This window comes from Anser cygnoides, chromosome 3 (genome assembly GCF_040182565.1).
Source record: "Anser cygnoides isolate HZ-2024a breed goose chromosome 3, Taihu_goose_T2T_genome, whole genome shotgun sequence".
Lineage (NCBI taxonomy): Eukaryota > Metazoa > Chordata > Aves > Anseriformes > Anatidae > Anser > Anser cygnoides.
In genome coordinates, this window is record NC_089875.1 from 77,338,351 (window position 1) to 77,364,151 (window position 25,801).

General features: G+C 35.3%; 1 protein-coding gene across 6 annotated transcripts in view; it reads right to left on the reverse strand.

The window, feature by feature from the left end:
- Nucleotides 1-25,801, reverse strand: part of GRIK2 (glutamate ionotropic receptor kainate type subunit 2) — a 413,364-nt gene that overhangs the window by 258,494 nt on the left and 129,069 nt on the right. For all 6 annotated transcript variants that reach the window (XM_048054417.2, XM_048054420.2, XM_048054416.2 and 3 more), the window contains exons 3-4: nucleotides 19,788-19,955; nucleotides 15,179-15,436 (exon numbers count right to left, since the gene is read on the reverse strand). In XM_048054417.2, coding sequence (XP_047910374.1) covers nucleotides 15,179-15,436; nucleotides 19,788-19,955 — 426 coding nt within the window. The remainder of the gene's footprint in view (nucleotides 1-15,178; nucleotides 15,437-19,787; nucleotides 19,956-25,801) is intronic.

The following is a 25,801-nucleotide window of genomic DNA, read 5'->3' on the forward strand; positions in this document are numbered from 1 at the left end:
AGTTATCTGGAGTCGGAACAACTCCAGAACAAAACTTATGTTTATGGAAACAACTATGAAATTAAGTTGATTGTATAAGTTACTGAAGTGATTCATGATGTTTAAGTTTTCTATAGAAGTAGCAAATGCAGTGTTTTTCATATACCAATGTTTAAAAGGAAATCTGATTGTTCTTTCTTGACTGTGAACTGTTCCTTTTGAGCATCGTTTATTTAGAAGGGCAAAATGCCTAACTTGTATGTCTTACTTATACTTGAAGGTGTTACATCAATTGCACAAGTTGAAGACAGGAGAAACAGTTAAGATTGTCAAGAAATGGTAAAATGGGATGGAAAGAAGCGGAAAAGGGCATCTAGTTTTCTCTGTTGCAAGCCCATAGGTTCCAAAATTTTAGTAAACAAAAGTAGGACATTCTAAACTGACAGATCCCTTGGTCTATCCCCATTTCTTGCACCAATACAATTGCTACCTTTTAGAACTTTGGTCTTTTACTGTAAGGCCCAAGGTTTGTTACAGAATGGTGAGAAGTTTTTTACGGCCTACAGGAGCTTACAATACTCCTGTGAATTTAACATATACTGTATGGCTGACAGAGACTGCTGCAGGTGAGAGTCAATACTTCAAATAGTTTCTTCCAAACTACCTTTGTTGTGTTTCAGAGCACTACCCACGATGGCGAGCCAAGCGCACACCATTTCATGTTCTCCTCAAGACCCTAACTGGACAGTTCAAGAATTAAAAAAGTCCTCCTCTTCATAGGTCTTGTCATGATCAGGCTTCCCCAGAGGAAGAAAAAATCCCATCAAAATTTAAAACAGATGATTACAGATTTACCAAGGCAATTAAATACCATCAAGGGGAGCATTCTAATAAGTATAGTATCTGCTTTCTAGATTACCCATGTATCTGAGAGAGAAGTGATGAGCAATAAACAAAGCACCACATTGGGAAAGCAGTGCAGAAGCAGCAGAAACTACTGAACATCAGAACAGGGGGAAGAAAACCTGCAAATGCACACCTCTGTAGTTCACTGATCAGACCTCAGTGCTGGAGTAGAACAGGGGTGCATGAAAACAAATGAATTAAGTATTTATTTCTTCATAACTGTCAGGACACAAACTCCAACCAATGAACTTTCTCTAAACATATTTTAAAGATAAAGGAAGTTTGGGACATAGTATTCTTGCTCACAGCTTTTAAGCATATTTAATTCTAGTAAGAGTTACAGTTAACACATTCTTCCATTCTTATGACTTTGACATACATTTTTCATTGCAATTCCTGCCACTAGTAATATTTATTAAGTTCAGATTAATTAGGTAGGGCACAAAACATATTCCAGTCTACCAACTTTGGTAGTTCACTGGGCCATCTGCTACAAGGAGTATTTGTTCATCCTCCTCCACACTTTAATCAACAAATCCACGCTGGCACAAATTCAACAGCTCCAGTTTGTAAGGCTCCCTTGGGCACGTTGTCAAAAAGCAAAACCCTTGGGCAAGGCAGGGCAGTGGCCTTCATTGAAGGCCCCCTGTGCACAGTACATGGTGGAACAGACAGTGATGGTGACATTGTGCCATGACCGCTGCCACTCACTACAGAGGAATGCCTCACAAAACAAAATCCACATCATGATGAACATACCAGTGTCTGGTGCTTTTATTTCTAGGTAAGAGCTCCAATGGGGTGAAGTGCTGAGAAGCAGCATGTCCTCACTCAGGCAGTGCTGGGAACTGAGACTGGCTAAATATTTTGCAGGTCTGGCTCTGACTTCAAAAGCAGACTCTTGTAAATATAATTCAAAGGCTGTAAGTTTCCTTCTATATTGCATCTAGTATATAAAGCTTAGGAGGAAAACAAGCAAGGTCTATTTTTTTTCTAGAAAAGCCGCCCTGAATTCCCTCAGTGAAAACGGCAGAATTAACAAGAAAAACAAAAACATGCACGCTCTTTACATTTTCTTCTCCATTATGCTTGGGTGAAGGCACCAGAGTTGAAATATGTTGGAGATTACTGTTCATATGAGGTACAAATTACAGCAGGGCCCAGTGTGGGACCACACCATGACCTGCCAGTGGCGGTCACAACCAGCTCCAGCCATCCCCAAGCCAACGCAAACAACACTGAGAAGTCCTACCAGGTGCCAAGGAAGGCAGCGTGGCTCAAAGGGATCAGGGAAAGAAAATAGCAGCCATTCAGGGCTGAAGACCCGCTCCTGGGGAGAGGCAGCTCTGTGCCATAGGGCAGCCCAGCTGAGGGGAAGGAAGGCCGCGGCGTTGGGCACGCCTGCGCCAGAACTTCTCTGAGGGACTGTGGCCCAGGGTGACAGAAAAAGACATTACACACAAAGCAGCAGGAAACTGTTACACAAAACAACCCTCCCAGGTTAAATGTTGATGGACTTTGTGTAACTAGTGGTAAAAATTCACAATTTTCTTTTGGCCTAAGGCGGGGAAATATAGGTATTACACATAATCCTTTAGTTCAGTAGCAAAATCCTTGGTTAGAAGTTTGTTTTTAAAAGTAATTAAGTAAAACCCCTGACTTTAGATTGCTTTGCCTGCAGTGCTTTCCAACCATTCTGAAATTAATGCTTTCCCCTTCTTTTCTAGGTTAGATATTGAGCAGAAGGGAATTATTCATTACTAAATGAAAACAGAAGCACTGAAAAGATAACATAAAAAAACAAGGTCCTGCACGTGAAAAACAACACCTGGATCAAACTGTTGACTAACTCCTGACTGTCACTTATCTTCTCTTTTTCCCCTCTGCACCCAGATATCCAGAAAAATGTTAGAACTGGTGCTATCAATAATATCAAAATAATACATGCTTCAGAAATAAATGGGCAACCCATATATGATACAAATAAATTCTGCCACTATCGTTATAGTAACACTCTATGTTTCCAGCTCAATTTTCAACAGCTGTAAGACATCATACATTTACGAGTTTCTTCAGTAGAGTTAATGTCTTTCAGTAACAACTGGAGCTCTAGCTTATTTAGTCTATTTAGCATATAGTCCTGAATACATCAGGCAATGCCAGACAAATTCTTTGTCTGCTTTTTTCCGATGTTGCCAAAATTTCTTCTGCATTTTCCACATTTTTTTTTTTTTTCCTTTTCCCTCATGATGATATGGTCCTTTTGGATGATTCAGACTCCTGAGAGTCAAGGAGGACTGCTTCTTCCTACGGTGTTCAGTCATCTCTGGGATTCCACTTTTACTCTCTGCATATGGCTAGGAACCAAAGTAGTCCTAGGTCAAACAAGAGTGGAGTATTATATATTAGCTGTAAGTTTTTGAACTACTGTTAATCCAAAACTAATCTTCAGTTCTGTTGTCCATGGACAATTTGGTTATTCAGGATAAAAGCAGTGAGCTATCACACACTGAGAAAAAAGGTTTCTGGATAAGCAACAGACAGTTTCAAAAGGGCAGGTACGCAGCTTGTGTAGCTAATCAGAAAAAGTACCAGTGCCTCCAAAGAAAGGAGAAACATCACACGAGAACTACAAGGATAGTGAAACTAAGGACAAAATAAATCCTTAGTTTCACCATGATTTTTAGGAAATATCTGTCTATTTTAGCCTGAAATACTTTCAATACAGTTGATTTATAATATAAAATAAAATATAGCCCTCAGATGAAATGCAAACCTCTTATTTTATTAGTATTACAGTAAGTGTAATAATAATAAAAACAATAATCGTGTGGACAGGCTCCTAAACAAATCTAGTTTTCAACAGTATAGAAATAGTTGCTGTATTTTGGGAATGTACTTCCTGCAGTTTCTTTCACCATGGACACCTTTTTCCTCTCCCTTTAAACTCTCAATCCCTTCTTTAACCAGCCACTGTGATAGAGTCTTACCTCTGAATGGCTGGGAAGAATGCGGTGTGAGTAACTCTTTTCAGAAGCTGCCATCAATTCATCTTTAAGGAGAATCCTGAAGGAGCAGTTTGTGAGCTCTCCAGCTGGCATCTTCCTCCAAAGAGATCAATCACATTACCTCTTAGACACGTTAAACTTCAACCAGTCCAGGAAGCAAGAGCACCAAGTTTGTTTTAAAACCTGTGTCTCCAGCTCAGCAGTCTTGCAAGCCATTGCTATGCCACCTGGCCTGCTCATCAAACTATTTATCATTTCCATTAATGCTGCCTTTGTGCTGTACAGGAAGAATGCAAGCAAATGCGCTTTGCAGTAGGCTGAACAGATGAACCTTTTTCTGTACAAAAGAACAGTAATGCTCTTTTAAATGCTACCCCTATCTTCAGAATCTCAAAAAGTCAAAAAATAATAATATATTGCTTTGTTGAGCTACCAGAACATTTTCTCTATTTTAAGCAAGTTGTTTCCTCTCACACCTCTCTGTACCCTTCTTCTCTCCAGATGCCCCTCTGTCAATTTTTCTGATTATGTCTCAGAAAAATATCGCGTGTTGGACTTTGAAAGGAGTATGGTTAGGAGGGAGGAGAACGCCAATTTCTTGGTCATTGGTAACAAGCTTCAAATACACCAGAACAGTTCACTGCTATAAAGTGATTCACAGATATTGAACATCTTGAAAATATTACCCATGAACTCTCAAGATTAGTTATAACATCTTCAAGCTCTATTAAAAAAAAAAAAAAAAAAAAAAAAAAAAAACCTCTAGTGAAAGGGTTTTAAAAAAAAAAAAGAAATTGCACCTGCTAGCAGGACTACATGAACAGTGGACTGTCTTCTGTTCTTTGGATATAACAGCATAATACAGAAAAAAAAATCATTAAAAAAAATACAGGGAAAATACAAATGAAGGGAAAATACAGTTTGATTTATTTATATTATACAGTCTCATTTACTCATATTTAGCCTTTTTTACTACATTAAGATCACTTTACCCAATGCTAAAAGAGTAAAACAACCTTAAATTTGTCATCAGTTATATTTAAAACTACTTAAGTACAGTATCAAAATGGTGTAAAGTGTTCTTAATGGAAAATAAGCTTTAAGGAAAAAATCTAGAAATACATAATCCAGAAAAATTTATCTCCATACTGTAAGCATAATTAATACATTAATAATCCTTATTAACAGCTTTAGAGTTGAACATTTTAGCATGATTTTTCAGTCTTATAGTTGAAGAATTAGAGAACAATCAGAATATTATGCATGTGTGCTATATGTATTTTTTATTAATTTTGATTCCTAACAGAAAAAAAAAAAAGATAGCACTATAACAGAAAAAAAAAAAAGTATCTGTAACTGATTTCAGTAGCAGTTTTGCCAAAGTTAATTATATTTAACAAACCCTTTCTCAGGGAGTATGGCTGTTCTGTTTAGATTAACTTCAAATGAAAATTTAGAAATTAGATTTATTAGGGCAAGCCAAGATGCACTAATAATCCATGATAATATTAGTATGTGCCAGAATGAATTCTGGAGGTCTCTTTGGATGAAAACAACACTTCCTTCTGGGAGAAAAATTTTAGATGTACTCGGCTCTACAGTGCTGAGTTCCCTGTATTTACTCTCTTATCAAAGCCCAAAAGTGATCTGCCAGCACCAAGTCTTCTTCAGAGTTGCAGAAGAATTCCTGTGTGTAAATCTAACTACTCTTAGACTATGTCAACATGTTTTCTCATATGTTGATGAATTCATTCCAAGCTTCACTCTCCCCATATATGGTCTTTCAGTTATACAAACACACTTAAAGAAGGTACAGTGCTTCTAATTCAGCAGTTTATTAATAATTTGGTTTTGTTTTCTGTTTTTGTTTTCTTTTGGAGGGGAGGTGTTTAATAGGAAATCACAGAATCATAGAATATCCCGGGTTGGAAGGGACCCACAATCACCATCAAGTCCAGCTCCTGGCTCCACCCAGCTCCCTTCTCAAAATCAAACCATTTATATTACTTTTGAGCATATTACTAGAAAAGATTTAGTAACACTGAAAAACTTTTTTTTTTTTTTTTTTTGTCACCCAGTATGACGGTACAAATAAAAGATATGCTACTTTCAAGTGAAAACATTTTTCAAAAGTTTTCTCTTGGATGGAGCCATGCCAGTAATCACAGAATGCTTTTCAGTTTAGCTGGCTAGTTCAGTAGGCTTAGGGTTAAAAATCACTTAATAAGAAAACCAGGGATCTAGGTTTAACTCCAGCAGTCAGAGTTCCACTGTAATACTTCACAGATCACTTAGTTTTTCTGTCTTGGATCTTACCATCTGAATGTTGAATCCATATTTATTGCTGTTTCAGCATAACCAGATGCAACTGAAGTACAATACAATAATAGGATTTATTGTTTTCCTGAAATGTGCACTTCAGAGCATGTGTATGCATACATATGTTTTATAGTTAGTTTCAAATAGCTGATCCAATTCAGCCTCTTTCCAGTAACAATTCTCTTCTAATGACTTTTCAGCACCATGGTGAAAAAGCCTTATACCCCATCACACACACTTCCACAGGAGGGAATCAACGCACTGTTCAAGTTCAGAGGAGGTCTTTAGTTCATGGAAAGGTCTTGGTCACTGAAAGAAGATGAAGAAAATGATTTATTTTTTTTCTTACCCCCAGAGTACTTATCAGCTGCAGCATACAGCAGCTAAAAACAGAGGACTGTTCATTCCTTCCCTCACCTCTACACTTAGTGTGTGAAAATAAAAGCAAAAAAATACATCATTGAAGAAAATGTTGAAAATGAAGAAAACATTGACTTCTATTTTAGATTTGCCATGTTTTTCTAGTGTTGCTATCCAGCAACATATATGACATTTCTCTACATATGTGGCTCTATTATGATATGACTGATTTGAAATACCACTGTTACTCAGTTTTGTAGTTGTGAAAGGAACACATTCTGAAAGCTTTATTTTCAGTGTGATGATAATGATAGCAATGATAATTAACAGTACTGGGTAATTCAAAAGAATTCTTATAATATGAGGAAGTATGATCTCTCAAGTGGCTGACATCTATGAGTAGTGCAGTTGAGGATGAGTAAAAGAGATCTACTACAGTCAAAGGACAAAACAACTTTTATCAAAGCTGTAAGAATCAGTGTAAAATGAAGCAGAAGGGTAAGTTCAGCAATTTCCAGCCATACCATAGAAATATCACTAATGCATCAAACTATAACAAACTAAATAAGAAATAATATCTACTAGAAATTGGGATAGACTTGGTTTGAAAAGAAGCACAAATAAACACTCTAAACTGGAATTATGCTAGGTAAGCACATTTATTCTCGGAAACAAAAGCAGTTATTCTTTGCACTACAAAAGTTGATAAAAGTGCAAGAGAGAAAAACACTCTAGGAATGAAGCTAAAATAGATTATTTGATCTGAGACTGATGTAGAGCAATTTACAAAGGGCTTGACATCTCAAGTGCATTTCACAGTGTTCCTCCAGCCAGAGACAAAATATGTAATAGTGTTATAGAGGTGGAAACATACTTAAATTTGGGTAAATCTGAGATGTTTATAATTATGCCACATGCAAAATGTGAGATTATGTCTCCATTTTCCTGTTTCATTTTTCAGTTAAATTGACTTGCCTTTCACATATTTTCTCTATTTGAAAATGATGAATAAAATGTACCACTGCTCAACAAAACAAGCAACAATAATTTTGATCATAAATTCACTAGCCAATTTTATATGATTTAAATTCTTAAGTTTATTCAAACCCACAAATATCATTTAGAGTGTGTTCACTGACAGTCCAATTTCTGGAAATATGGCGTCCACTTGTGTTCCTTAGGTTAGTAGAAAAATTCTATGATGTACTTTATTTTTCTTTTTTATATTAAGACAAATACTGCATCTTGTTCCTGTAAATCCAAATTCAATTTCTGGCCAAAGAAGGGGGAGCCTCTGGTACATGTTTTCCCGAAAGATGAGCTGGACTCTTGCATTATGTTTAACATGATGACAGTTAATTTTCTTTTCAAACACTTAATTTAAATATCTATAGAATTATTCTCAAAGAACAACTACAGGTCCATTTACCAAAAAGAATAAGTGAATTTACTTTCTTTCTCTTCAGACAATAGCTAGAGCAATTCTTAACTTCCAAAATGTAAGAAGAATTTGAAAGTGAAATATTAACTTCACAGAATCCTCCTTACCTCTGATACTTGTATGTAGCACCAGAAAAGATATTTTTGATTTTTACTGAGCCAATAGTACAGGAACTTTCTTTAAAAAGAAAAACACCATACTAAGTAATCAGCTAAATCGAAATGCCACAATTAGGTTTAGCACAGACTTACTAATTGTATTTTCACATGAAATTACTGTGCACAGTACTTGAAACACTCTGTACTGAAAAGATACTATGCAGTATGTAATCTGTCTGGAAAATATTTCCTTATTCTCCAAAAACAGATCAAAATTATTAGCAATATTAATTATTACAGCCCTACCAAATCTGAGTTTATTATGGAAGGACTAAAAAGCCCTTGTTCTCAATGAGAAGTTTCCATTAAATTGGGGGTGTCTTTATGCAAATGGAGTCCTTGTCTGACTCAGTGGCTCAGCAGATGTGGAGCAGAATTGCATGTCATTCCAGCTGATATGCATGAGAAGCCTGAAGTCTGCTTCGTTCCACATGGCAAATCTCTCTCTTTTAGATATTCATTCAGTTCACTCCATTAACAATATATTAAAAAAAAAAAAAAAAAAAAAACTGATTATTAGTTTATAATGTACAAATTGAAATGCACAAAAATACTTACATTAAACATGCTGTGCTAAACTATCCTGTCCCACTCTGAATCTTTGATAAGACTTACATAAAAGTTTGCTTATTTCCAGACAGGATACCCACCCAGACTTTCAAGTACAACCAGTACTTCAAATTCTGCATGTGCTTCAAAGAGCTAGAATAAATGTTCTATAAAATTGCACAAGACGAAAGACAATATACACAAAAATCCACATAGGTATAGTTTTTATCTTACAGACAGCTAATGTAAGTCCAATTTGAGGAACCACTATCAATACAGTTACTTAGTAGTAATTTATATCATAGTATATCTGCACATTCAGTACAGACAGTCAGCATCAGCTTCACTCAAGTCAGAAGAGTCATCAGAGTAGCAGTGGAAATTGTCCTAGTAGTGACCTTAGGTGGTCACAATTGCTTGTCTTTTTCTTTTTGTCTACCAAAGGCAGTATGAAAATATTGCCACTCAGGGGAAGAAAAAAAAAAAAACTTTTAAGATGGCGATTCCACAGCCTTTCAAGGATATCTGTTCTTTAATTTCAACCTAAATGTTTCTAGCTAAACAATTTCAATGTCCCATTTACTATGCCATGAAACACAGGATAGGTTTTCTTGATTGTTTTTCCTTTGCAAGAACTTTCATCCACTTCCCCTACACTAAACCTATGCCCATACACAAGAGGTTTTTGTAATATTTCTGATAGTGAAGCAATGCTTGGGTATGAACAATGGTTTATTATTGTGGAAGTACAAACAGAAAAATATACTGAATGCAATTGAAGAAAGTGAATGCCATTACAACTAGAATTTCTGCCAACAGAATTAGTTGGAGTCTAAAGCAAAAAAAGATTCAGGTCAGTTGATAGCTTCTTAAATACTACTGAAAGTCAATAAAACAAACCAACAGTTGCCAAGAGACCTTTATTGTCTCATTATTGTATTCATCATCAAACGTTTAACACAGCATTCTGAACATATTTTATTCCTTCTTTCTCATTCTGCTAAGGACAGACTTAGTTATGCAGATTTGTTTATAAAGGAAAACAGCTTTTCACATGAATTTAGGGGTTGCTCAATTTATTTACAGAGAAACAGAGATTTGAGCAGCCCTTTTCAGACCACCTCATTTTCTATCCTTCTTCATTTATATGACTGTTCTCTAAAGTTTCTTAAACACTTCTCATCTTTGGAGTGCACTATGTATATTATACATGGACAGAAATTTTCTTCCTGAGCTAAGATTTACTTTGAATCAGTAAATTTTTAATTTTTTTTTCAAGAACAAAATTTTGTCCTTAATCTTTCAGCAATGTTACTCACCTATGATCACCATACACCCATTTTCCCTAAGATATGTAATTTCTATTAGTATAAAGTTACAATAACTGCAAAGGAGAAAAAAAAAAAAAAAGCAAGCCTCAAAATATCTGAAAATAAGATGCATGAAATATAGAAATAAGAAATTTGAATTTTAATACTGGTCTCAATAAGGAAATTCTAGTGTTTTTTTTAATAAAAATATCAACAAAATGGCATCTTTTTCTTTCATTTGAATTAAATTACTTGTTTCAATACTGAAGACCAAGAGAAAACATTTTTATTTCTGAAGTAATTTTTTTCTGGCTTTTGCTTAGACTTCTGTTCATAGATGCAACAGATTTTTGGTGTTTATACTCATTCACCCAAGACCAAAACAAATGTCAATTAAGAAAAAAAAATCAGAACCCTGTTTACATCAACTTGATCTGCATAAAGCATTAGTTGCCAATACAAGTTCCAGCATAATTTAAAAGGTCCAGAATCTAACCATTCATGTATACTTTGCTCTGGAGTTCTCTGGGATTCACAAACTTATTTGGAATTTATCTACTCTGTTATCTTTATCATAGAAATTGGAGCATGTACTTGAAATTTTAATATTTTGAAGAAGATAAATTACTGCTTAAATTGGTCAATTTAAACTATTATGACATGCAGCTGAAGAATATACTGTCATTTTCCCCCTTTTCTTTCCTAAAGACGATTGACTGTAGCAAATCTGTAAACTGAAGTGATTTAATTAGCATCCAGGGACAGTTTAGTGGTATTTAATTAACAAATAGACCATAAGTTATTTTAAGAAAAATAAAATAAAATAAAATAAAAACTAACCAACCTCTGGTTACATCCTGCCAGTTCTTTTACGGGAAATTCTAGGTTAAAGGAACGTACTTTGCAGTTTAGATGGATCACAGGAAACAATACTTATCTTTAGACTAGCAAGAAAAATGTTCATGAGCCTGATTCCAATTTTTAATCTGTACAACAGATGGACTACATCAAAAAAGTCTCATGAGAGTTAAGATGAAGGGAGAAAAAAATCATAGAAGGAAGCAGAACATAGCTATTATTTGAAGCAAAAAAAAGTCAGTGCACTAGTGTTCAAACACAAATTCACAGAAAAAGACAAACTTTTTCTTCCCTGAAAAAACAGGCTCATCTACCAACTGTCACAATGTCAACTCCCTAAGATAGTACCAAGGCAGAAATCTTCATTATATTAATACCTTTGCATATTCTGTGATCATTTTTATTTTCATTACCTTATCCCAATTGTAACATTACTAAGACAAGATAGAATTAACCTTTCTAGCTTGTTCATCTGTTTCATCCTATTTGTAGAGGCTCAACTCTTTCTCATTATGCTGTATTCAACCGGACCTTTGCTTTCTCTAGGGTCACTGATCATATCCCTTTAGAAACATCTCTGTCCCCATTTCAGCAGGACACCACTTCCAGTTTCTCATGTGCTTTCCTGCTTTCCTCATTACAGGCTCCTGAACCTGTGAGGCAGGTCTGATCAGCACAAGACAACTCAATATTCTGACTGGACTAGACTCCACAGCTTAACTTTCTCTGGCTTAGCCATTTCTGCATAATAAAAAGCTGAGGAGAGTCGGAAGAAGTGCCTAGTTCGTACCCCTAGGGTCCAATCTATGCATTAAAAGCAACTTGTTTATGGCTTTTCTTAAATTAGTAGCAAGATACACAGTGATTCCTCCACAGAGGATTCAGGGAGAGTACTTTGACTAGGGAAACAAACAAACCAGTAATAAATGTTCTTTGTGGTAATCATTTAGATGGGTGGATGTTTGCTGTTGTAAAGGGAGCCTGGGATTCCAAATTTCTCTTTTATTTAAAACTGGGCTCTAAACATGGATTGTCATGCTCTATACCACCTTCATCCTGTTACAATCAAATAACTGGCTTTCCTTCATGTAAGATTGCATGTACAGCAGATGCATACGGTAGGACACAACGGTAGGTGCTGTCAGAACAGTTGAAGTGTGCACTTGAAGTATCAGTTTCCAGTGCATTCCTGGGAATGACACTACAGTGTCATGGGCTTTTACTGATTGCAGTGTCAAATAACCACACAGCTTTTTCCACTTGCTGAAGAAATACTGAAGGAATGAAGAACTTGTATACCTTTCCTCAGAATGGACCTACAGTCTTCTAAGAATTTGGCCTGTGTGCCACTCCTCAGTCTTGACTTAATGTTATCTTGAGAAGAATCCAGACATATGCATGCTTTCTACTTATATTTAAAGTATCATCTCTCCTTGTATCCATATTTATAAAGTAATAATAGGAATACATAATGTAAATATGACACACACACACAAAAAAATTAACAATTAGCAACAATGTCCAAATTTAACTGCTATAGCAAAATATGATTGTCTTGAACAGGGTCCTTTTGGGAACTGTCCATTCAGAAGAAGAAAATCCATAATTCAAAAATTATCATAAAACAAGGCATGCATTATCACCCTAAACAGCATTTCCAAAGGAGAATAAAATGTAGGTGATTAAAAGACAAACAAAGGAGGTGAAAATATGATATCCATCTTATATCAAGGAACTACTGACCAAATGAAGAAACATATAAAGTGATAAATGATTTGCCTCCATTGTCTTCAGTTTAATGAATTTGAAATTAATTCTTAATGGCATAAGGACTCTTACAATACTTAGTTTCAGCCAAAACTAACATGTTCAATTTCAGACACAGGTTCACAACTCAGCTTTGTCTTATCCCATGACTGGAGATAGTGTCTTTCTCATATTAAGGAAGTACATCCTTTCAAAACGTTTCTTCCCTCCCCACCCCTCACCCCCCAAAAAAACATTTTGCAGCTGAACTATAAAAAGATTTAAACTTCGCTTTAAGACTGACAGTTTCTCATAGCTAAGAGTTGTTTCCATAAGTACTTGAAAGGCAAATGATGCTGTGGACTTCCCAGCGGTGTTCCGCTGGGTTCCTTCCTTTGAAATCTTTGAGTTGTCCAAAGGGGATGCCATTAAAAAAAAGAAACTGACTGAGTTGTCCAAAGGGGATCCTACTAAAAACTGACAGTCTTAAAAAAAGTATAATTTAATTTTACTTACAGCAATAGCCACAAAAAAAAAAAGAGGATTACTTTTTAATTAATTTTTTTTCTGTCTCCTCAGAGTGCAATAGATTTCAAGAAAAAAGATGTAGCTGAGACTAATGTTATCAGCAGGTTATTGTTAACAGCAATTATCTTAATATGAAGGGCCTGGAAACTCAAGAAAAAATACAAATATAAAGTGAATATTTTCAGGAAATAATACTTTATGCTTATTTAAAATAAATAAATAAATTCCTAAACTTCCTTATTCATTCTTAATCTCCACCCACATTTTTTTAAAAAAGATCTCATGCTCTTTTTTCTCTAATGTTTACAGTAGTCACTGGTAGATCAAGTAGATCACAGCAAACACAAGGAAAAAAACATTTCTATCTTCATTCCTATTTCTACTTATATCCTGACTTTGAAGCATTCTTTATAAGATCAGATAAGTTAACAACATATCTTTTTCATAAAACATGGACTTTAGAGAGCCCATTAAACACTAATTTTTTATTTTGATTATTTCATTGTTGTTGTTGTTGTTGGAAGGGAGAAAGTTATAACCACAAATTACTTTTCCAATCTTCATTTGATTAAAATTCGAGAGTTTCTTTTCACTTCCTGTCCTATTTCAAAAGGATACAAGAATTAAAAAAAAATATATATTATTACATAAAATAACAAGCTTGACATTTCTTGCCATAAGTTTGTAAAATTAAACTTGAAATCAGAAGCTTGATTATGCTTTTCGTACCTTCAGCCAAGAAACTTCTAGAAAAGGAGCCTCTAAACTTCACTGACCTGCCTTTTTTTTTTCTCTTTAAACGCATGAAGAAATAAATTGGTTACATATAATTTTAATGCACTGCCATCTCTGACTGTTCCCTTCTCACTGTTTGCTAGATACACACCTTATTTGAACTTAAATAGGAAGCAGTCATTCTATCCTTCTGTAACTGGTTTATCTAGCAGAGTTAGTCTCACTACATGTAGCCTTACCATGTAACACATATTGATGGTTTCTTAATTTCATTTTTGTATTTCAGATTTAGATAAATGGTAGTGTTATGTAACAAAAGTATCAACAATCTTCCAGCCCAATGAACTATGAGAAGGGTTTGAGGCTCATTTTTTTCTTGTCAGTGTCAGTTCAACAAGCATGGAAGAAGTCTGTAACATTTCCAAGAAGATTAAATATATCTCATTTGTCTGGGTAGCTTCCTTGTGTCTTCCATTACTGGGGAATAAAAGCTCTTAGCAGCTTTTAGTTCTGGCCTCCACTAAATAAACCTCAAATCAGACTTACCTTTTTAAATTTATGTTTTAAAAAATATTTTTCAAATCAAATGCCATTTTCAGGGCAAAATAGAAATTTTAAGGTGAACTTAAGGGAAAGGTAGCAAACTGGTATATTTCTGCTGGAAAATCAGGAGTTCATTTTTAACTCATATGAATTATCTGCAAAACAAGCCTCAAAACTCCCTTTGTTTTCAACCCATACCAGCCAAAAACAGGGCTCCTTCTGCAAATCTCTCTGAAAATGATGATACTGAAATTCTAAACAAATATAGCATCTGATTTCTAACTTAGCTAATGCCAGAAGCAGCAATAGAATTTAACTGTTCTATTTGACCAGGCATTCTAGTACATCTTTCAAGTTAACATATTTTTCTTCAAAATCTAAGTTTTAAATAAAATCAAAAGACATAGCTGTTAGCAACTGTTAAAATACTGAGGTAAACAAAAATAGAACATGACTGATTTATTGACAGCTGCAAGCCCAGACACACAGACTTCAGAAAATGAGGCATACATTCGAGAATACTTACTCTAATAAATCCACATTTTGTTATGCACACATATATATACAAATATATTTTGTTATGCAAATATATATTTATTATACACTACCCTGCCAATGGAATTTCTAATAATTTAGATTAAGTTTTCTTAAAATAAAGCTGTAACTGTAGCGACACCACTCCTCCTTCTACTTGTATATGTGAATATATCTGCATATACTCTAATGCTTTAGCCTTACCAGTGCTGTCATCGTAAACAACAGTAACTGTCTTCCACTTGAAGAACTGCACAAGGTCAAGGATGGCACGGCTGAGTGAAGAGAAGTCTGGATAGAGACTGACATAGAAGGAGTCCTTGTTGTCTGACACCTGATGTTTCCAGCGGGTCTGGATATGTGGAACACCCAAAGCGTTGCAGATGGATTGCACAGCATTAGCTGAGGAGCTATGAGATGGTCCAAAGATGGCAGCCACCCCAAGGGACAGCTGATCACAGGCTGAAGAGGAGACAGAAGTCTGTCAATGATGAGAGGAAAGGCGGCAGTGTGCCTGAAGGTATTGCACAATTCATATTAAATAAAGGCTCCCCATGAAACAAAACTGAGAGAGATTATTTCTTCTATAACCTTTTTTTTTTTTTTTTTTTTTTTTTTTTTTTTACAGTTTTCAACTTCAGACTACATTTTTAGGCTTTGACTGCGAGCTGATGAATAGCAACACTTAACATCTAAATAGTGCTCAGCTACATTTAGTAAACACTTCTATGTCAGTGGAAGTCACAAAGGCCAGCAATTGTGCATCTTGTAAAAAACACAGACGAGAGAAGAGATTTATGCTCAGCTGCATCTTCATTTTGGAAAAGGGCCATATGAGACAGTATTATAATCTAGGCTGTTTAAATGTTAACATCTTCCTCAATCCATCAATACTATTTCTATTGTGATCCTAATTACTTAGAAATTGTGTATCTTAAGTGAATTCCAGTTAAGTGTCAAGTAAATGATGAATTACATTGAAATGGACATTTGAATTTCTGTATCTGATAAGTATATATGTTGACTAGACCAACATTTTCCCTAAAAGAAAAATAAATTGCTATCTGCTAGTGGAAAAAATAAAAATAGAAAATAAGAAAAAAAAAAAAGTGTTCATTCTTAAACACTGGAAATACTCTATTTTGCTACACCTATATTAATAAATAGAAAACTGGCCCTGAGAGTCACTGTCATGATACTGCTGCATTAAAGTGGCTTAGTGTTCGTCTTTCCAATATAGGGTGGTCCCATATATTCCTGTGCATTAGCAGTCTCTGGTCTGTACTATTTCCCACTGTATGCTCCAGCATTATCTTGCAGAACATGAGTTGACACATGCTAGAAAGAAGCCAGGAGAATTAGGCAGTACTGGAGACCAGTGCTTCAGCCCATGCCCTGCTCCAGTTCAAATTGCCACTACAGAAATAACCTCTATGAGTATGCAGTTCTGGAACACAACAGGTTCTGCCTTCTAAGAAAACAGCCTGTTTGTTAGAGAGAAGCAATGAAAAGTATCTCCATAATCCAATGTGGATATGAGTATTTATATGAGGTTTGATTAATTAATATTGTTTCACTACCATCAATGTTCCTGACAGCTGAGGAAAGAAGCAGTAGAAACAAATTTTGCTGCATTATTTTTTTCTCAGCAAAGCAAAATTAATTGTTTTAATTGTGCATGTCAGTCCTTTTCAACATGACGAAAATACTGCTAAGTGTCTCAACTGCATTCCAGAAACTGTGCTGGCACACCTTTTTATTCTTGCAGAGCACCAGTGGTTTAAGAGAACTTCTCATATACACACAGGATCTCCACTGCATTAGTGAGTATCGGATCAGGGCCTAAATGACTAGCTTGATAAAAAAAACATTTATGCTAATATTGCCCTTCCTAAGAGTAATCAACAAGCTTTATGCAAATGTCAGTAAATGGGATCACTAACAACAGCAATAGCTACCAGATGGTTTTTCAATAGGCTTTTTTTTTTTTCCTCTGTTTCCAAGATTTGAATAATGCAATGCTTTCATACGTGATTTAATACAGCACTGGCTCTATCAGATGCATACCAATTTTTGTACTGCATTGAGGGATATTTTGTTTGCATTTACATTATTCTTCACTGAAATAGTATCTTGGAAATATCATCTTGCCTTCACGTTGCTCTTTGGTATAGTACCTTTAAAAATCCATTAATATTTCATTTGTATCAACTTCAAAAGTATGTGTTACTAAGAGGTCTAAAGAGGCTATTTTTGATGCAGTGCCTGCCTGATCACTAATGGACATAATCATGAACCACAAAATGAGTCAAATGCTTAAACCTCATTGTTAAAACTCTGTGTTGGAGCCATCATAATAAAATGAACCATTTTATGTTAACCTTTAGCCTTTGGTTCTGAACTAAAGCACCTGTCAGCACAAATGTATTTGGCTGTATTGTGAATTGATGATGCAAAAAGCTATTAGCACTGGAAGATTACACAGATTTTGATACAGCCTAGTTACAAATAAAGACTTGCATTCTCATGCAAGATGCAAGTGGGAACAATGAATATATCCAATCTATTCAATATATCCAATCAATGACATTTTATCATTCTAACTTGAACTATTCTATTCTATCAAGAATTAGCAACATAATATTATGGCTAGAGCTTGGAGCCTTCAAGCCTTACCCTAAGTAAGGACTACAAGTAGTATTGTCATCTCCAGAAAGACTTAAAGATCCCAGAACAGATATCTCCACTCCTTACATCCTCCCTCAGGAATGAGGAGAAACTATGTCATTAAATTTCACAAGACAGAATGTACCGGAATCAGGAGGCAGTTGAATTTGGGAGATGGGGAGGAAAAGAGAAAGGAGAGGCCAGAATTAAGGATCAACCCATTCATTCACTGTTGGCTGAGACAGAAAGAGTTCTCTCAGAACCTTCTTTAACCCATCATCCAAAACATCAGAATAACACTTCAAAAAATATGTATTAGAAGGGTAGTTCACCCCATTTCTCACAATCTCTTCTGCAAAGAAGAGACAGCCTTATATTAGAATGGTTAATTTGACTAATAAACAGGAAAAATAGGTTAGCAAGATTAACTCTGCATGTTTAACAAAAGAGGAAAAAATATTTCTCATTGTTTCTAGACTGATTTTAATCAGTATTGTATTTCACTTTAAAGTTGTACTTCGTGTATATTTTGACATAGCAGCTTCTCCCAAGTAGCATTTCTAACATGGCTACAAATGTTTTAATTCTACTTAGCACCAAAAATCCTGTATTGCATAAAGTCTTCACAGGGTATGACATGTTGTGGACCAGATCACTTAGCAGACTTAAGGTTGAAACCTGCCATAAGGTTGACCTCTTATCCTTTTACCCTTATTTTCTTGTTAAGAGTAACATTCATATGAAATTGTCTCTTCAATTTATTTTTAAAAAAAGCATGCTGTTAAAGAACATGCAATACAGTGCAAAATTCAGTCCTACTAAGTTCTGTCATCAAATTTTTGTATTTTCACCTATAAAGTGCATATAGTATTTACTAAGGTTTTGTACTTTCTAGAGCATGGCAATGATGGAGTACAACTTTCATGTGGCATCACAATGTTGTAGACTAGAATGTAAAGCAATCTCAAAACAATTTTTGGGAGAATCAAAGATTTGAAAATTTAGGAAGTGTTCATTTTTTATTTTTATTTTTTTTTAAGAAAATCGTTTATAGTTTGGAGAAAACTTCTGAACTGAGGTCTAGATGTTCACCTGGTAACAACACAGTAAAGAACAGACCTAATTTTTAAGCTTATATAAAATGTGCTATACTATAACCACTTGCTCTCCTTTGAAAAACACAGCTGATTAAGTATGCAAGACATACATATGCTAAAGATATTAGCAGAGATGTAGTTAAAGTGATTAAATACTTAAAATTGAATTGGAGCCTTGTTGAATATCTGGAAATGAAATTTTAGCCATTAAGTCATAAAAGTTCACATCTAGATTTGGAGCAGACTTAATGAAGGAGGGGGCTTTCTTTGTAGGCTTTCCTCTAAAGATGTTGGAAACAGCAGATGGAAACTGCTTCTATATTAAGAACCCGATTTTATTTACCTCATGGCCTCAGATTAAGTTTTGCTGGTAATATTGAAAGCGCTATATCATATTCCCATCTATAAAACGTTCACTTCTGATGTTATGACGTACTTTATGTTCAGGGAAAGCCTAACCCGTGGATAACTCCTACATGGGTAAGGAAGTCACTGAAACATTACAGCTCATGCAATGCAGCTCAAGTAAAACACACTGACATTTGCACCTGTACAAAAGTGTTCTGTTACATGACTAACAATTCTGAAATAAGCCACTCTGAATAGGCCTAATGGCATATAGTCTTGACTATACCATTGAATAATTAGTTTTGTGGGCTGAACTCCCTTCCTCTTCCAAGTTCACTGGAAGTTGGGAGCAGCTGGCATTTTACAGGAAAAATCTGGTGGTAGTGTTTTCTAATTCCAGAGGAGCTGATCTCAAAAACACCCTAATCACAAAGCTCAAAAAAAAATTGTAAAAATGATTTGCAATTTTAAACATTTAAAGAAATAGCTTTTGGACAGGGCAGTGGGAGAAAAGCTGATGTATTAAATTTCCAAATAGTTACCATTACAGTCTTCAAAAGGCAGTCTTTAAAACATTTCTTTGATGTCAGGCACAACCTTGTACAGTGTCATTGCATATGGCTTTATGGACAGACTTTTTCAAGTAGGTAAAGCAAGGGAGTCATCTGCTGATTAAAGAAATTAAATATGCAAAAGGTTACCTTTTTTGGATGCTTCGAAACTGTCATAGAGATTTATCTTCTGGGTGTCGTATGTTAATGTGGTGTTTGGCAGAAGAGTTCTGTTTCTGTTGATTGTGTTCACAGCAAATCTGAAGGCTAATTCTTCTGCTCCCATTGGACCAGATTCCACACACTCAAAAATACCTCCTGGTAGTGAGGGAAAGGAGAAAGGAAAAAAAAAAAAAGAAAAAAAAACACACCACTATTAAGCCAAAATAGCATACAGGAACATTTTTAATGATCGGTAGATTAATAAGCCTGATACAGTGCAACTAATGCAAAATATCTCATGATTTCAGTGAGGTTTGACTCAAACTATAAGCTAACAACAGTATATTTTAATCAAATTTACCTTAAAGAAAATGTGTTGTGCTGTTTTTTGTTTGTTTTTACATTTACTTTACTATTGTGAATAAAAAGACAATATAAAATAACCATATAATAAATAACCACATAATAAAATGACCATATAATAAATAATTTAGAAGCAAAATAGAATAGGGATGAAGAATATGTAATTATTTTACACGGTTAAACCTGAAAGGACTGAATTTACCCCTTCCAGATGTGCAAGTGCAAGATTTCTGGAGTCTTGTTTTCTATTATTCCTAGACTTATTATGCAGCTATAATGAACTGAGAATTCATTGGAAATGAAGCACAAGAAGCAGGATATTACTGAGACGCCCCAGACTGCCTCTAAAAATGCAGATGCATAGACATTTTAGCATGACTGTGTGCCTGAACTGATAAATATGTTGACCAAAGATTCAAATTTTTCTCATCTGCACTGAGTTGCATGTACATGTTAGCCTCATTCTCAACAGAGGAATCAACTATACTCTACATAAAGCTCCATCACAAAGCGAAAGCATCGGCCAAGCGTACTGCCAGAGTAGGACAGGCAAATGACAGGCAATTTCTAGAATGTTTCTGAGCCAGACTTGATCTTAAATGAACCAAACAAGATTGTTGAACAGTGCTGTACTTCAGACCTTCTCATCTTGTCATGAGACATCATCGTCCATGAAATGTAAATTAACACATGTTTTGGGGTAACAATTTATTCATGGGTCTGGAAAGGCCAAAGATATGGTGACAGTAAAAGTAATCTAAAGATATGCCCTTACTATGGTGTCATGAAATGGCTCAGCAAAACAATCAGCATCAGTATGGCCTCTTCTGTCCTCATGCTAACAGTATCTGTGAATAATAATGTGGAGGACATCCACTGATTATCATACAAGGACAAATCAGGCATTGCATCAGTGCAATAAATGTTTGTCATTCACTTTCTCTTAGTGTGTGCATATTTATTTTTGAAAGTAATGTTGCTACCTGGCTTTGTATTATCAAAAAAAAATCTTATTCAACACTATACTGCTTTCTCATCAGGAAGTTCTCAGCATCTGAATGTACAGGAGCTGATTAAGGCTGAACTTTGCAAACTACCTCAGTTAGTAAATAGTCTTGTTGGGCACCCAACTAGATAATCCATTTCTAAAGCAAAAGCAATGTGTATTTAGTTATTAACTCCTTCCCTTTCAGATATTAATAAACATAAAAAGGCTTTTCAGTTTTGCAAAATTCCTGCTTCTTCCAGCTTGTTTCCCATTTCAGGAGGAAGAACAGGTGTTAACTTTTTTCCTACAGGTAAGCTCTCAAATTCCCGGGGAGAGCCCTAGAGACAGGTGCTCAATTCATATTAACTTAAAAGCACAAGTACTAGCCAGTGAGATGAGACATGACAAATAATTACTTAAATATCAGTAATCTAAAACTGAAAATGAAACATTGATGGGAGAGACAAACATGAGAAAAATACAAATATATCAGGAAATGATCCAGCCTGACTGAGCATATAAGATTACACATAATCAGTAGCCAACATAACAATACTTCAGAGGCTAAAACAAAAGTAAGTTGGATGACATTCAGATAAATATAGGTCTAGTACATTTTAAAACTGAAAAATTGACCATATTTGTTTAAACAATAATACAAAATTAACAGGAAAGGCAACCTGCTTTGGGAATTAATCAAGTCCCCCCTCTCTCTCTAATGATATCTGATGGACAAGATCGTGTGTGCTTACTGCATCTAAACATTGTAAATCTGACTGTGACATACAGGAGAATTCTATTCTGATCTGGGGAAAAAAGATAAAAATACTGCAGAAAGATAAAAATTAATGAATAAATGCTAAATAGAGATATTAACGCAGAAGGAAAAAAAAAATGTTTCCATGAATATGATGAGAATTAAGACAAATTTTGTAGACTTTCCTAGAGGTACCTGGAAAACAGTTATTTAAATGTTTATGAATAAACATATATCACACATTAAAAAAAAGATCATATCCTAAGTGAGAATGGATTCATAAAAAGAAACAAGCAATACAATGCATTCTTCTACCTGCAATTTTTACAATGGAAGATTTTCTTCTTTAATTTCTATTTCTCTGAAGCTCACCAAAATCTTCCTTCTTTATTCCTGTATTTTTCATTCTCCTCATCTCTTAAATTCTTGAGATGGGGAAATCCTTGTCAAAGATGCAGCCGTTATTCTCAGCATAAGAAAAATAAAAATGGGTTTTGACCTCCCATATCTGTTTAATTCCTAATGGTAATGACAGTCCATCATATAGTAAGACAATATTATGAAGATGTCAAAGTCCCTATCTCCTGCGAGTGGCAATAGCATGTATAATTTCCCATGTGCTCCATTCAGTGGTTTCTTCCCTCAATCACACATTTTCTGTCCCTGTGATAAATGTATCCCCTACAAAGCTGGCAGCACATGGTCTGGGTAAATTTCCATTGCTAAGAATACCAGAGGTAGGAAGAACAACCTGCTTTTGTTGTCTTATGATTAGGTTATTTTCCTAGGAGGAAGGAAACCATAGCTTCTGTTTTCCTACTTCTGAATATTTTCGCATTTCATATTAGATATATGCTGAATGAAAAAAATAAGAACCCCAGAAGAGTATAGATTAGACTATGTGTTTGTATTTTCTAACTTGGAAGATGTCAAACTTCCACTAGCCTCCTTTCATTTCAGTTTTATGCTACTCCTGTATATGTCTGCTGAAGCTGGGGGGGGGGGAGGGGGGTAACATCCCATAATTAAATATTTTGGATGCTGAAAGATGTAGGCTCATTGTAATCTTCACACTAAGAAGAGAATCAACAGGTTCTTAAACTGCACCATATCCTTCTAACATGCAAAAATGCCAGGCTCCTCCATACTGAATAGTAGCTGCTAGATTTGGTGAACTGCACTCAGGGCACCAGAATTTTTCCTTGAACTTCTTGAATGTAGTGTGCAACTTGTACAATAAGCAGAGCAGAAGCTTAGGCAGAGACATATCTACATTTTGAATTTCAGAACATAGGCATAAAACAGATCCTTGTTCTCAAGTTGGGAGCCCTTTTGAGCATGTGTGGAAGTCTATGCTCCAGATATTTTCAGCACATGAATGAGTTCAGGAATTGACAGGAATGGGGAGTTTTACAGGGTGTTTTCTCCATTGTTGCCTAAGGTGCAAGTAGAAATTCAATGGGTAACTTCAAATTGCCTTGTCCTTACTTTTATGTTGTTGTATTTGTTCTGAATATGTAAGTAGTAGCCAAAAAAAAAAAACTCTGACTATTTTTTAAAAGAAAATGTTGTGTAAATCCACTGGCTTAATACTGGAAGACAAGCCAGAAATTATACTAGATGTTTTTAATAAAATGGAAAGCAAATGTATAAAAAGGGTTGGCTTTGCACTTCAGCTGCACTCAATTGTATCAGCTGCACTCAATTGTAAAGGGATACTGGCTTCCCAAAGCTGTTATAGCATACTGAATCATGCTGTTCCCTCCCAACAACGCTTTTTCTCTGCTACCAATGTACCATTTCATTCGGGATAGCCTTATTAATAATCAAGCTGAGGAATGCACTGCATGCTCTCAGATAAGCACACAGAACAGTCGTATATCTTGCCATTGATACATGAACAATCAGCCAAGCCAATGCCTATCTCTGTCTAACAGCTTGAGAAAATATAGGTGTTGGGGTTTTTCTTATTTTAACAGAATCACACAATCGTCTAGGTTGGAAGAGACCTCCAAGATCACCTAGTCCAACCTCTGACCTAATACTAACAAGTCCTCCACTAAACCATATCACTAAGTTCAACATCTAAATGTCTCTTGAAGACCTTCAGGGACGGTGACTCAATCACTTCCCTGGGCAGCCCATTCCAATGCCTAACAACTCTTTCAGTAAAGAAGCTCTTCCTAATATCCAACCTAAACCTCCCCTGGCGCAACTTTAGCCCATTCCCCCTCGTCCTGTCACCAGGCACATGGGAGAATAGACCAACCCGTACCTCGCTATAGCCTCCTTTAAGGTACCTATAGAGAGCGAACACCACATGCAGATCTATAATAGGCAGAAACACAAGTTCTTCTGAGTGATCAGCAGCACATCCTAGAGGAAACAGCTGATTTTTCTCCGCTACCTCACGATAGAGACAGAAAACTTTAAAGGAGTAGTAAAATTCCTATTTAATGCTTAGCTTGCTTTAATGGTCTCATGTATGACGTCTTCATTTACAGTGTAAATGATATGGCAATGCATCCCTGCCCTATAACAAAAAGGGTAGGAAATATGGCATCACGTAACTTCAGCTTAATCTGTACCTCATAAAATTTTATTGACTGTGTACAGTAGGTGACTACTCTATAGCTGAGCATTTTTTCAGGTTTTTACTGTCATGATAGCCACTTCGCTAAAGCTCACAACATTCTGGTAGTGATTAACATCTGAAGAATCACTGTAATGATGAACGTTTCAGACAGGACAATACAAGCCATATATGCAAGAGCAATTGTAAGACAGTCTTTAAATATTGTATCAGTGATATTGATACTCTAACAACGACATCCTGGTTGATTCAGGTCTCCTATTAATCTTGATATACCACAATTGCTTTTACTGAACCTGAAATCAACTAGGGGTTTTCACTGCAGTTGTCAGTACTGAGAAAATATGTATATGACCAAATTCATTTAACATAACCTATAAGGAAAAACCAGTCATTGGTATAATACTGAAGTAGTAACAGTTTCTCCAAAAACAGTTGAAAAATGGAAAAAAGATAGTACCACTTTATCAAAAAGCACAATTTATGTAACGCCCGAATTAGGATGAATAATGTAGGTGTTATTATTTTTCAAGGAAAAAGTAAATCTGTTTTTTTTTCTTTTAATTTTACAAGTAAAAATATATATATATATTCTGAGAATGTTCAAATGAAAAGCTCAGCATTTTCCACCAAAAATATCAAAAAAGAATTGACATTTTAGTTCAGCAGCCATCTCTGCTTTCTCTGATTTTCAAATCATTTTTTCTCTAACTGAAAAAGCCAGACACACATTTTGGAAAAAATTACACCCCCCCCTTCCCCCCCCCCCCCAAAAAAAATACAAAAACAAAATAACAACAAAAAACACACATTGGTCCTGCTCATAACTACCTAGTTTCACAAATATTATGGTATGCACATGACTGATTCGGCTTTTTATTTCTGTTGCATAAAAATATGATAGGTATTTTTTCCCCTGATAAACATCCCACACTGGGGGTCAGTCTTGAGTGTTTTACATTGTTACCTACTTTAAATTATCAAGCAAACAAGCAACACTCAAGCAAATTTCAAAAGTGTCAAAGTGGAACTATAAACAAACAACATAGCAAGCCTGGCTGATATTGAATCAAAGAATTTCTCCTTTGTTTCTAGTACAGTTTCAAGTTTGCTCCAGTAGAAATGAATGCTATTTAATTACAGTGGCTATGGGCTATTTTGCAGTCCATGCCTTCTGAAAAATTAAACATTTAAATATATAACGGAAGGCCACGCTACCTCAAGGTCATGCTCTGACAAATCAATTTAAATAAAGCTTACCGACTACTTTGATTTTCTGAATCTAAAATAAATCTTTTCTA